The sequence below is a fragment of the Terrapene carolina genome, unplaced genomic scaffold, assembly GCF_002925995.2.
Source record: "Terrapene carolina triunguis isolate 2854851 unplaced genomic scaffold, T_m_triunguis-2.0 Scaffold58, whole genome shotgun sequence".
Taxonomy (NCBI): domain Eukaryota; kingdom Metazoa; phylum Chordata; order Testudines; family Emydidae; genus Terrapene; species Terrapene triunguis.
In genome coordinates this window covers 58093417-58107878 of record NW_020664409.1, presented here as the reverse complement: position 1 = coordinate 58107878, position 14462 = coordinate 58093417, and the positions used below count along the sequence as shown (strand labels likewise).

General features: G+C 42.4%; 1 protein-coding gene across 2 annotated transcripts in view; it reads left to right on the top strand.

Annotated features, from left to right (window-relative positions):
* The first annotated feature begins 7433 nt into the window (after positions 1-7433).
* The window catches only part of LACTB2 (lactamase beta 2), a 15972-nt gene continuing 8943 nt past the window's right edge, over positions 7434-14462 (top strand). For both annotated transcript variants that reach the window (XM_024197634.3, XM_024197633.3), the window contains exons 1-4: positions 7434-7573; positions 8857-9020; positions 10809-10935; positions 12148-12326. In XM_024197634.3, the coding sequence (XP_024053402.2) occupies positions 7452-7573; positions 8857-9020; positions 10809-10935; positions 12148-12326 (592 nt within the window). In that variant the 5' untranslated portion in view covers positions 7434-7451. The remainder of the gene's footprint in view (positions 7574-8856; positions 9021-10808; positions 10936-12147; positions 12327-14462) is intronic.

The following is a 14462-nucleotide window of genomic DNA, read 5'->3' as shown; positions in this document are numbered from 1 at the left end:
AGATTAATCTTTAAGTAAAGATTATGCCATGTAATGAAACCTCCAGGAATACATCCAACCAAAATTGGCAACCCTACCCATTTGCGACTGCTAGTAGCAAAAATCCCCAATGGTTGGAGATGGAGCACTAGATGGAGACGGTTCTGAGTTACTATAGAGAATTCTTTCCCAGGAGTCTTGCTGGGGGGGGTCATGCTGACATGCTCAGGGTTCAACTGATTGCCATATTTCGGGTCAGGAAGGAATTTTCCCCAAGGTCAGATTGGCAGAGACCCTGGGATTTTTTTGCCTTCCTCTGCAGCATGGGGCACAGGTCACTTGCTGGTTTAAACTAGAGTAAATGGTGAATTCTATGTAACTTGAAGTCTTTAAATCATGATTTGAGGACTTCAATAACTCAGTCAGAGGTTATGGGTCTATTACAAGAGGAGGGGGTGGTTCTGTGACCTGTGATGTGCAGGATGTCAGCCTAGATGATCTCAATGGCCCCTTCTGGTCTTAAAGTCTATGAGTCTATGAGCTGTGGAATTGCATTTTCTTTGTCTCATAAAATTCCATTCAGTTTTTGTTGAATTATAAACTGTTAAAAGTCACCAGTTCCCTTCTATTCTCTCACGTGCATGTGTCAGGAAAATTTTGGCAGCATACCAAAATAACCAAACATATGAACATTCCAAAATGTCAGGCTCACACCACAACCAAAGCAGTATCAGACAGACACTTTATGGGGAACCCCTGGGGGCAGCCAGCAGAGCCGGGGCAGGAAGGATTGGAAGGAAGAGAGTTGGGCTGGGCTTGCTTTGGATTTTTGGACACCTGCCCACTAAGAAGTGAACTGAGACCATTAGCTAATATGACATAGACCACAAGAAAGATCCTGACAATTCTTAATTGATATTGACCAGACCAAATTTTGAATAGTAACCTAGCTATTACGAGTCTTCTGTTCTCTCAACTTCCTATCTCAAGTCTTGGCCTAGCTGTGGTCAGTAGAGTGACGTACTCTACGAACTCAGATACCTGGAGTCCCTACATCTGACAAAAAAAAAAAAAAATGGTCACTAACTTCTTCCAAATATCAACAGCAATTGACATGAGCTGGGGAGGTTAGGGGAGTAAACTTTGGTACACAGTAGTGCATGAGCTAAACTGAACTTTGCTCTTACTAATATTTCATAACCTAATCATTCTTTCATTTATGTAATATTTAAACTGGCAGCCTGTGAGATATGTTTCTTAAAAAAAAAAATAATGCCCTGAATATACTTGATATATAAGGATCACTTCACTCACCCTTAATATTTAACTGCCATTGTAATGGGTCACAGTAACTACTGCACAGTTTTTAGGATGGTGGATGAAGAATATATCACTATTTGAAAATATAAGAATGTAGCTATTGGCCACTACAGGAGGCAGAATAAGACTTGATGAATAAACAGTCTGGTTCAATATGGCAAGTCTTATGCTTCTATTTGGACAGGGATAATATAATTGTTGATGTTGATATCTTCCAGGATAGCAGGATTAACATGTATAATGGGCAATATGCTATGGGATACCTGGGGGCAAGTTTTTAGATGACTTCAGTCATGATCTGTGATTTTTGTGCTTGAAATATGTGTGTGTAAATTGGGTAGTTAGACTTCTAATTACTCATATGGGCCCCATCTCTGTACCCTCACTTCAGTATCTGAGCAACTCATAAACATTAATGAATTCATCCTCTCCACACTCTTCAATAGGGAAGCATTATAATCAATATTTTGTCAAGGTAGCACAGGAAGTCTGTCACAGATCCACAAACTGAATCCATATCTCCCAAACTTCACTCTACTGCCTTAATCACAAGACCATGCACAAATGCCTTTTTGCAGATGCATCTGAAATCTCAACTGGAAATCTGACCCTTAATGTATACAAGTGTTTATGTGTAATCTATGACAGTCCTTCCAATAGTTAAAGCATCTCCTAATGCCATGTGGGGTACAAGTTCAATGCTGACTTGGAGAAGGGTGTTGTCTCCTATGCCCTACAGCACCTGGAATCTCCTAGTCCCTGATCCAAGACCTCTAGGCTCAAAATTTGCTTACTGTACAAGATCTGTTAAGATATCATCCATAAGAAGTACAATTTAAGTACCCTATGCTGCAAAATGTGCCCATTCTGAAACCCAATATACCTTTACACAGTCATTCCGAGATAGAGCAGAAGCTGTAAAATACTAAAAAGTAGACCTTTACCGCTTGAAATATATTTAAAAACACTATCATAAAATGCAAACTTACCTTAATACCTGCCACAGACAAGTCAAAGTTTTCACTGTAAAATCCATAGTCTGCTCCAAGCAGCTTTGAAGGTCTGAACATTTCTCATACTTTCACTGTGTGTCTCGAAAGTTTGCCATCAGCAAAAGTGAAAGGCTACATGCCATAATGGAAACTGAAATTTAAATCACCTGTTGACCATGTGACATAGTTAATAAACTGCTAGCTATCTGGAACTGTCAATCCTTATGAATGTATACATTATTGGAATAAGAATTCTAAAAGAGCCTTTATCTATGGATTTTTAATATAGTCCTAAAATAAAGGTTATTTAACTAAATTTCATTTCATGTCTTTTACTCCATGAAAGTATATCCACTTGTTGAAATAACACTGGTTTCTTAAGACTTATTGATCAAAATCAATCTACATATATATGTAGATTTAGCAAAGCCTGTGAATATATTTGACTTATTAATAAATAAAGAATTGTTCAGCAGTTGTCTTTGCAATAAGATACATTGTAAAATGTATACAAAAGGTAAGGGTTTTGCTTTTTCATGCAATGAGATGAACAGATGGCAGATGGCAGATGAATGTGTTTTGATGCTTGGAACAGGTAAGTGTACAAAAAAATTCTCCCTGGCAAAAATGCAATAATGGGGAAGCATAAAGATTCAACAGATTAAAAAGGGAACATCTGCTGATGGCCAGAAAATACATATATCTTTTTTTTAAAGTGTTTTATAGCCGCAATTGCAAAGGTATAAAAATAACAAACAAACAAAAAAGCTCAAACAAAAAAAAAATCCTATCTCACTAATACTTCTAACTAGCAGCTTCTAAATTATATTGGAATGATTTATTTTGTGAAAACATCTGCATTACCCTATTCAGCAAAGTTTGTATAATAAACACAGCATTATATTTCCATGCTTAGGCAACAGAGATGCTATTATTTAGCCTCAATGAAAAGCTTTTACTCTCAGCAGTTACACATATCATGGGCAAAAGATAAAAGCTGAGAACCACATTTTTAAAGGTGTTTAGGTGTCTATTTGCACCAAAAAAAAATTTTTTTTTAAACTTGGCCGTGAGTTAATATCATTTGGTTGTAAAATATGAAGCAACCTCATTTCAAAACTCATTTTGTTTAGTTCTTTTGTTGTTTATAATGTTCACACTCTCCTGTTCAGACTATTTTTTTCGCAAATAAATAATCTTTGGTTAGTATGCTTGCTTTTACTAAAAATGCAAACCTGCTACTTGAATTGGAGAAGCTGAAGCAAATCACTGTCCACTCTAGAAGCTCTAGTAGAATTGCAAAAACATATTAACAGCAGCCACTTCAGTCAGTGCATACTAGAAAGAGGGGTATCAAAGTTTTGTACCTGGTGGTCAGGTCCTGGAAATGAAGACCACAGGCTTTCTTGTGGCAGAAAGAACCTGTAAATTAATTCCTCAAAGGATATGACTGCTGCCATCTACAGACCAAATAGCTTCATAGCTCCTACATGTAATTAGAAAAGATTATTTATTTAGAAGAAATTTACACTGATACTAAAAAAGAAAAAAGACACTTGATGGTTGATTTCATAAGCAGTCAGAATCTTACCATTCAAAGCAATTAAGGAGGAAAAAATCACCAGCACAGTTTGTGGGAGATTTTTAGCAAATTTGAAGAGGTTTTCCCTCTCATACTTTCAGGATTATGCAAAAAAACTGAATTTACATTAGAGAGAGTCAGCTACCAAAATACACAAGTTGCCTAGGTATCTTCAGATCCCATCATTTTTATATGTGACATCACAGATATGCCTAACCCAAGAACCAAATTTTACCTGATGGCTGAAAATAGGTTTAATGGAGCCCCAAACAGATGCACATGTACACTGCAAAAACAGCATTTTAAGGCACCTGATTTCTGGATGAGGCCAATTCCATTCACCGACCCATGCTCAACTATAGACAGTAGGAGTAATCTAGAAGGGGGAGGGAAGGTTGTGTGTAAAGGCCACTGCTGAGTCAGAGCATACATATATAACATGCAGCCTTAGCCCCTCTGACTCCAAGCAAATCCTGTAATTGCCCCTCTGAGGCTGAAGATCCTGGAAAGTGAGAAATTAATGTGATGAGTGTGATATAAATAATGGTTCCGATAGATTAAAGAGGCTGGCTTGGCAAAATTATGGAGGCACCAGAATAGAGACAGCCAATAAGTGTTCTGTTGTCCATCTGCTGTCTGGAATTTCTGGTGTGCACCTATAAACAGCTCCAGCCAGAATTTAGTCCCAGAGAGATTTTTAATCATTGCATAAAGGATCATCAACAGAAGTAATACTTTCCAGACCAACATCATAACACTGTCAGACCCACACTTTGGTATCCCTCCCAAAAATTCTACTTGTACAGATAGCCCATAATTCTAATTGTGTCCCTCCCACTGTTTAGGATAGTTACCTTCACTGGATCTGTGAAGGTAGGCATGGTGATCCGTGGGTTTCCTGTATATAGTTGTCTGTCAGGTTCCATTGTTGAAGCTGATCATGGTATCCAGGGAGATTTCCACTACAACTTCAACAACCACCACCCATCCATTAAACTCTCTCTGGAACACTCCCACACTAGCATGAACTTCCTGGATACCACCAACAATAGAACCTAAAGACTACTATATACAAGAAACCCACGGATCACCACACCTACCTTCAGAGATCCAGTGGCCATCCTAAATGCACCAAGAAATCTATAGTCAGGCACTCAAATACCATAGAATATGCTCCAAGGAGAAAGTCCAGGATATATACCTTAACACACTAAAACCGCCTTCTCCAAAAAAAGGACACTTCACCAGAGAAGTAGCTCACATCATGGAATGTGACACCCAAATACCCTGAGAGAACCTGCTTCAGTATGGAAATAAAAAACCCCTCTGACCACACACCCCTAGTTGTCACCTCACTGGAACCCATACAGGGTAGCATTAAACAATTACAACCCATACTTCATGGGGACTACAGCTTGAAAGAAATCTTTCCTGAACCCTCCTCTTCTGGCCTTCAAACAATCCCCCAGCCTCTCCAAACTCATTATCAGAAGCAAGGTCCCCACAGACCAGGACATACCAACTCAAAGCGGCACCAGATGCTGTCAGAATAGATGCAAAACCAGTAGACATATCTCCACTGCTAGGATGATCAACAACTCCCACAACATACCTTTTGAGATCCATGGATCCTACACGTACCTATCACAACATATGGTGTACCTCATCCAGTGCACTAAATGCTCCAATAACAACTATGTGGGTGAAACCAGACAATCACTATGCTCTCACATTAACTTATACAGGAAAATGATAAAAGACAAAAACACCATATCACTGTGGGTGAACACTTTTCACAAAATAAGCCCTCTGTATCTGACTACTCAGTCCTCATTCTCAAGGGAAATCTGCACAACAAATTCAAAAGATGAGCCTGGGAGCTTAAATTCTTAACTTTGCTAGACACTAAGGCCGTGTCTACACTAGCACTTATGATGGCAAAACTTTTGTCACTCGGAGGTGTGATAAAAGCACCTCCCTGAGTGACATAAGTTTTGCTGGCATAAGCACCGCTGTGCACAGTGCTATGTCAGCAGAGACACTCTCCAGCCAATATAGCTACCACCACTCTTTGAGCTGGTTTTATGATGTTGATACGCGAGCTCTCTCCCGTTGGCATAACGCAGCTACAAGAGTGCTCTTAAGTTCATGTAAGCTTAAGCTTGTAAGTGTAGACATGGCCTAAAATCATGGACTGAATAGAGACGGTGGACTTATGACAACAATCTATAGCCCACTAGCAACCCCCAGCCACAGATGCTTTTTTCTCCTCCCTTCCTTCCCCATCTCTGCCCCCCATGACTGGAAGATTGTTAATGGGCCACTTCACCTTGAATGGGTCTTTGAAATATGTGTTAACTACGTATCTGTTCCAACTTCTATTTAGCTGTGACGCTCTGAGGCTTGCATTTCTCAACCTGGGGCCCCTGGGGGGGTCACAAGCAGATTTCAGGGGGTCCACTAAGCAGGGCTGGCATTAGACTTGCTGAGGCCCAGGACAGAAAGCTGAAGCCCCAACGCATGGGGCTAAAGCCCGGGGCTGAAGCCGAAGCCTGAGTAGCTTCACAGGGCCCCCTGTGGTGTGGAGCCCTGGGCAACTGCCCTGCTTGCTATCCCTTAGCACTGGCCCTGGTTTTTATATTCAGAAAAACATTTGTTATGGCACACGTGGGCCATGGAGTTTTTATAGCATGTTGGGAGGACTCAGAAAGAAAAAGGTTGAGAACCCCTGCTCTACACTACAGAGTTAGGTGGATGTAAGCCTTACGCCGACCTAATATATCAGTGTACACACTACAGCCTTGCTCCTGCCAATATAATTGACATAACTCCACCTCCATGAGAGGCATAGGGCTTGTCAGCATAGTTAGGGCGACAATGTCCATGTAGACACTGCATTACTTATATTGGCTGTTGGCTGTCATTCTTGTCAATTTCTAGCGGGGACAGCCAGGCTCTAGCTGTCACCGCAGGGCGGGGGGGCTCCACTAGAGCCTGGCTGCCCCCGTGGGCTTCCCGTTCCCAACCAGGCTGTGGCCACCCCACTTCCCAGTAGGAGCCAGGCTGCCCCCCAGGTCCCAGCTCCCCCAGCCCAGCTGCTGCCCAGGCTCACAGCTTCGAATTGACCTGTGCCCACCTGGCTCCCTGCTCCCAGCTGGGTCCTGCCCTGTGGCTCCCTGCTGGAAGCCCTAGTGCTGCCTGGAGGCTCCCTGCAAGAAGCCCACCCGTTGCACCGGGGCTCCCAGCTCACTGCCGAGAGCCTAGACCCCGCGGTAAGTAGATCTAAGCTACATGGAACTTTTCCCTTTAGTGTAGACAAGGCCTAGGAAGCTCAGCTGAGGTGAACTCTCTGCTCTCAGGGCAGCTGGGGGAAGAAGGCGACTGGGCCAAGGCCAAGCAGCCCCGCCCAACTTCCTCCGCGCAAAGGCCACCTCCCAGCCTCCGTGGGAACAGTCGCGCGCTCAGCTTCTGCGCTGGGCGGAGCTATTCTCCGTGAGGGAGGGGCCAGGGGGAGCTACGTTTTTCTGTCGAGCGCGCGCGCGCGCCGCCGCCGCTAGGCTGTTGGCGCTGCGGGGAAAATGGCGGCGCTGCTGCCGCGCATTGAGCGGCTCTCCGCGCGGGTGGTGCGCGTGCTGGGCTGTAACCCGGGCCCCATGACCCTGCAGGGGACCAACACCTACCTGGTGGGGACCGGGCCCAGGTAACAGCCCCGCCCCCCGGCAGAGCGCAGGCTCGCGCCACAGGGCCGGCGCCGGCAGCTTCTGCCCGCCCTGACTGCCCCGCACCTGCAGCGCCGCGCGCTCCCAGCCCCGCTGGAACTCCGCAGCCGCCGCCTGGCTGAGGCTGGAGCCCGGTCTCTGAGACAGGCCCAAGCGAGGCCCGTGCCCGTGTTGCTCTCTGCGCTGTCGTGCCTTTTAGGGGGGATTCCGGGGGTCACGGGAAGCCTAGGGAGTGGGGTTGGGAAACTAGGGGCAGTGAAGGGTTTCCCCGGCTCTGGCACACAGTTTTATCCGTTTGTATGTTGGGTTTCTGGGTCCGTCAGGATTTCACCTTCCCTGTCTTCCTTCCAGAGACGTTATACTTCTTTCCCATATTTCCCTTGGCTTATATGTCCCGAGTTCAGTGATTTACTTGAGGGCGTGATGTAAGCATTGCATTTCCTCATGACAACAGGTACTGGCTCTTTCCCTGGGCTTGCCACAGTTTTTCTTGGCACTCGGTGTAAATTTTGACTTGCCGACACTGATGTCGGGTGGTTGTGCCAGGGTCCAAAGTTTCAACATTGTTTGTTTATTTTGATTCAAAGATTCCTTTATGCCAGGGGTTCTCACACTGGAGGTTGGGACCCCTCAGGGGGTCGTGAGGTTATTACATGGGGGTTTGCGAGCTGCCAGCCTCCACCCCAAACCCCACTTTGCCTCCAGCATTTATAATGGTGTTAAATATATTTAAAAAGTGTTTTTAATTTATAAGGGGGGGTCGCACTCATAAGCTTGCTATGTGAAAGGAGTCACCAATACAAAAGTTTGAGAACCACTGCTTTATGCTGTCTGTAGGTGCTCTGGCAATTAAATGTTACAAGGCAATAACCCATCAGCAGTCAAAAAGCAAACATCTGTAAACTCAGCTTGGCCAAAAAAAACATGTTCTCCCAGCTTTCTGGAAACATATCCTCAATCCTCTCCAAAAATCCTACCAAATACATGGCTTCTGTAGCATGCCCAAACCTCACTGAATTTAGGCTGTTCAGGACAAAAGCAGTGCCAGGGCCCTGATAAAGAACATACTGCCAGGAGCCCCCCACCTTACAATGAGGGGGGAATGCAGCTCGAGCACTTCTGCTGATAGTACTGCAGCAGTGTGTCACAGAAAGAGGTGGTCTTCCCGAAGTATTTAGGGTTTCATCACCCAGGGAGTCTCTTAATTCTCTAATGACTTTTGTAATTGAACATTTCTGCCATTTTTTTCTCTTTTCAAATGTAGAAGGATCCTTATTGACACGGGAGAGCCAGCTATCCCTGAATATATTGGCTGTTTAAAACAGGCACTGACTGAGTTCAGCATCTCAATCCAGGAAATTTTAGTGACACACTGGCACCATGATCATACTGGAGGCATATCTGATATTTGTAGGAACATCCACAATGGTAGGCAGAAGATTATAGTTTAATTTGACAGTTACTGAAGGGGCACTACTGGTTAGCTATGGGGACAGGGACCCTCTAATTAGAGGAGGACTGTTAGCTGGATTGTGCACTTGAGATCTTCATGTGAGCTGTACAGTATATTTAAACACATGATGCTGTTACAGCGCATAGTATGAGTACAGTAAATAGTATGAATGTTTGGTTTAGATGCACTCCAAAATGTTTCTTCATGTCAATATATAAGTAAGTATTTATATATTTGGAAGGGGGAAAGCCTCATACTGTTAATAGTCTTTTGTCTATGAATGACGAGAGGGAAATTAGTTTACCATTGATAATTCACCCAACAACAAGAGATTCCTCCCTGAGTTAACACAGAATAATCAATTGACAATTATTTTCACTTGAACAACAAGTAAATAACTGGATCAGGTGGCTGGTAACCACTCGAATGGAAATTTTTGGTGAACACCCAGACCCCAAATTGTGTAAGGTAGGGACACTTTGCATGTTTGTCCTTATCCAAAATAAATGAAGATATATTGATAAACATTCAGTGATGCTTGTTTTGGTTAAATCTCTAAGCAGAGAAAGCTGTTTCTTTTTATACTTTATGAATAGTACAGGGAATGCAGCCCTTCTGTGTTTTGTGGGAGATTGTCACAGGCTGAAACCTCACCAGAGTTACTTCCAAGGAGTCCCCAAGTGCAGCTGGAAATAGTGTTGGTGTCTTAATGAGCAAGACATAACTTCTCCAAATGAAACTAATAACGGATTATAAGAATTTCAAAGTGAAATTTCATTTGGAGAAGTCGTTTTTTGTTTATCCTCTTTAAAAAATATTACTGATGTAGAACACCAGCTGTATTCAATTTTAGAGTTTTTCATGTGTGTCTGAGTGGTCTTGTCTATGTAGATATGATTCCTTCGTATACATGTTGTTATTGCAATAAACTTTTTTATTCTTTAACTTTGCATTGAAATAGACTCCTGCATAATGGTACATCTACTCACATTTTGTAATGTTATGGGGCGTCCATGCTAGCAGCCTGGGAGTAATCAGTGCTTAACTATGAATAGGGCGCTACCAAATTCACGGCCATGAAAAAACGCATCATGGACTGTGAAATCTGGTCTCCCGCTGTGAAATCTGGTCTTTTTTGTGTCTTTACCCTATACTATATAGATTTCGCAGGGGAGACCAGCTTTTCTCAAATTGGGGGTCCTGACTCAAAAGGGAGTTGCAGGGGGGGTCGCAAGGTCATTTTATGGAGGGTCACGTTATTGGCACCCTTACTTATGCACTGCCTTCAGAGCTGGGTGGCCGGAGAGCGGTGGCTGTTGGCCAGGTGCCCAGCTCTGAAAGCAGCAACCTGCTAGCAGCAACGCAGAAGTAAGGGTGACAATACCATACCATGCCATCCTTACTTCTGCACTGCTGCTGCTGGCGGCAGCTCTGCCTTCAGAGTTGGGGTCCTGGCTGGCAGCCGCTGCTCTCCAACTGCCCAGCTCTGAAGGCAGCACCGCTGCCAGCAGCAGCACAGAAGTAAGGGTAACAGTACGGCAGCCCCCCCCCACAATAACTTGCGACCTCCCCTCCCCCCCCAACTCCTTTGGATCAGGACCCCTACAATTACAACATGGTGAAATTTCAGATTTAAATAGCTGAAATCAAGAAATTTATGATTTTTTTTAATTCTAGGGCCGTGAAATTAACCAAAATGGACTGTGAATTTGGTAGGGCCCTAACTGTGAATGATCTAAAATGTAATCTGCTTTTTTAAATAGATTCTGAATATTGCATAAGTAAGCTTCCACGCACTCCTCATCGTGAGGAAATAATAGAAGGAGAAAAGCTAAAGTATTCATATCTGAAAGATGGAGATGTGTTAAAAACTGAGGGAGCCACTCTCAGGTAAATGTTAGTTCTGTGCTAGTAGGCTAAGTCCACTTTTAAAACTAAGAATGTTTTCCTCTCATACCTCATAATTGTGAAGTTACTATTTATAACTGCATCATAATTTAGTTCTTATTTTTAAGACAGCCAAAACAGTTGAGGAGATTCGTGAATATGCCACAGTGAAATTATTTTTTCAAGATAATTGACTGGAGGGCTGCCCATATGTCAGATCCTGGCACTACTTACTCATGCAGGTAGTCTTTCTGCAGCTGAATAATACTGTTGAAGTCAAGAGGACCTACCTATGTGAGAGGGGATTACCTAATATTATCAGGATCCAGCCCCATGATTTCAGCACTATCTAGCCTCCCTAGAAAAATTATGAAGGTTCCCTAGATAAAACTGTTCCTTAGGGCAACCATCTATATTCTATGGTGTTTTATACTGCTGCCCATCATCATAGTTTCTGAGTGGTTTCCATGTAGAATAGATAACAACAACAAAGTCCATAATGTACTTCATGGAATCTTTGGTACTTGTCTCATTTCAGGGTAAAAAATAAAAACTCTGCTTGGAGTAGAGTTTTTGTTTTTTTAGATTTGTATTGTCCAGAATTCTCCCATCAAAATAAGGCTGTTCTACTGCTTCTGTCAGTTTTAAGGAAACATCCTGCTTCTTTTCCTTACTCAGAGGGAGTCCCTTTCAAGTCAGTGGTGAATTAAACTACTTCAGTGTTGTAGAACAGTGGTTCTCAAAGCTGGTCCGCCGCTTGTTCAGGGAAAGCCCCTGGCAGGCCGGGCCGGTTTGTTTACCTGCTGCGTCCGCAGGTTCGAGCGATTGCGGCTCCCACTGGCTGCAGTTCGCCACTCCAGACCAATGGGGGCTGCAGGAAGGGCGGCCAGCACATCGCTCGGCCCACGCCGATACCACAGTGATGAGTGTAGTATAAGGACCTATGGTATAGAATAGAATATTAGAGCTAATTATGTTTGCCAGTTTGCATATATGTTTATGGAGCTTAAGAAAATGGACCAGGTTAGCCCAGATCACATCATCTCTAAGCTAACATTTCATATTAACCGTCTTTCCCTAATAAGGATTCTTTACAGAGGTTTTTTCTAGACTGCCATATTAATTCATGGCTTTATCAGCATTTGTTTCTGTTACATGTAAATAGTGTATATGTGATTGTTGCATATAAAATTATTCATTCCTTTCATTTAATAGAGTTTTATATACACCTGGGCACACTGATGATCATATGGCTTTACATCTAGTGGAAGAAAATGCTATATTTTCTGGTGACTGTATTCTAGGAGAAGGGACAGCAGTATTTGAAGACTTGTATGACTACATGAAATCACTGGAAATGCTGTTGCAAATGCAAGCTGACTTAATATACCCTGGTTGGTAGTTTACATTTTCTTAATTACATCTACTAGTTTATATAAAATATTTAAAATAGCTCCTCTAAGAATGTAAGAACTCTTACTACAGTCAAATAATATAGTATTTATATAATACTTAATGTACCTTATCCAGTGTTTAGTTATTATAATTAGCTAAAGGGCATTCAGTTTATTCTATTTAAGATACTGCCTGTGTGTTTGCCATGATGCTATCCATTTCTCTCATGAGCATTATTATATTTGAGTGAAACTTGTGGTTGTGAGAAGTGCAGAATTGATAGCCCAGAAAACCAGAATCTTCTGTCAAAGAACACATGCACGAGAGGCAGCATCTGTGCAAGCTGCTTCACACCATCCTGCCACTGCACCTAAACCTGAACTAAAAAGACCACCTATAGAGCAGGGGGGGAAAGGTGGGGTCAGTTCAGTATGTATAGCCCTTGAGTCCTTGTCTTCTTGCCAATTGTGGTCATGGGTTTTGAGGTAGACAGCTGTCCATTACAAACTGGATTGAGACCATAAATTCATTTTGTAAAGGCCACCAAGCTATCAATCAGATGATTATTTTAGTTACCAAACTATGCTGAATTTCAGCCAGTGACCAAGAGGTCAAACTCCATATTACATTAATTATCCTCTGATTTATTCAGTCTCCTTGACTTTTCTTTTTTAATCTTGGAAAACATTTAATTTTCATATAAAATTATGCCTCTTTTTTGTCAAGACTGAATTTAAAAACTCATTATGTGACAGTAAGATTTAAGTTCCTTATTCTCTTTCGAGATTGCATATCCTGGCTCCTGCCTACCTTTTCCATCTTCTCTTTTCATTCCCTTCCCCACACCCTGCATTTTGCATAATTAAATAACTTCAAACTCTTGTTTCTACCTTCTTCATAAGAACGGCCATACTGGGTCAGATCAATGGTCTATCTAGCCCAGTATCCTGTCTTCCGACAGTGGCCAATGCCAGGTGCTTCAGAGGGAATGAATAGAAGAGGTAATCAAATGATCCATCCCCGGTCACCCATTCCCATCTGCTGGCAAACAGAGGCTAGGGACACCATCCCTGCCCATCCTGGCTAATAGCCATTGATGGACCTATCCTCCATGAACTTATCTAGTTCTTATTTTAACCCAGTTAGTGTCTTGGCCTTCATAACATGAACCTTCTATGAGTAGCTTCCTTCACTTAGTCTACCATATCTCCACTCTTTCTTCACGTTCTTTGTTAAAATGTACTATACTTCTACCCCGATATAACGCTGTCCTCGGGAGCCAAAAAAATCTTACCGCGTTATAGGTGAAACCGCTGCTTTACTGCGTTCTATCCAAATTCGTGTTATATCGGGTCGCGTTATATCGGGGTAGAGGTGTACTTTGAAAAGAAATACATTTTTCATCTGTAGATCTTAAAGCACATTACCAGAGAGGGAAGATCATTATTCCCATTTTACAGATGGGGGAATTGAACTGACTTGCCCACGCTAACCAGGGGTAAAGCTGAAAATAGATTCCAGGTGCCCTGAGTCCAATACCTTATCCACTAGGCCACACTGCCTTCTGTGTAAAGTCTACAAACCATGTTCCTCTTCTTTGATTAGCTTTTCTCATGCCAAAAGTATGTGTTAAATTCCACCTTTTTGTCACAATTCTCTTTCTCTCTCATCCCCTCTCTGTGTTTTATTATCTATCTAGATTACAAACTCTTTAAGGCAGGAAGCTTGTCCTTCTGCTTTACTAAAGCACCTAACACGCTGCTGGCAATAGATAAATACATACCCTAATTAAGATTCTAATAAGGCAATAGGATATTGTGTATTTTCAATGGCCGATGGCCATAGGTATCCTGGTACAGCATTTTGAATCGGAACTAATTTTGTTTCCTTTACCATGTTTAATAAAATATTTGTGCGCTTCCATAAACAATAGTTATTCCCTAATCAGAGAACAGTTTTCTATCACCACTATTTACTGTATTAAAATTGGTAAATTTATTATAGTAACTTTTTTGATTTGTATTCAGTCTTATTCATGCTGAGAATCCTCTCCGTTTGACAGCCTTATTCTCTACCTTTCCTCTCTCTACACACACACACACACACACACACACACACACACACACACACACACA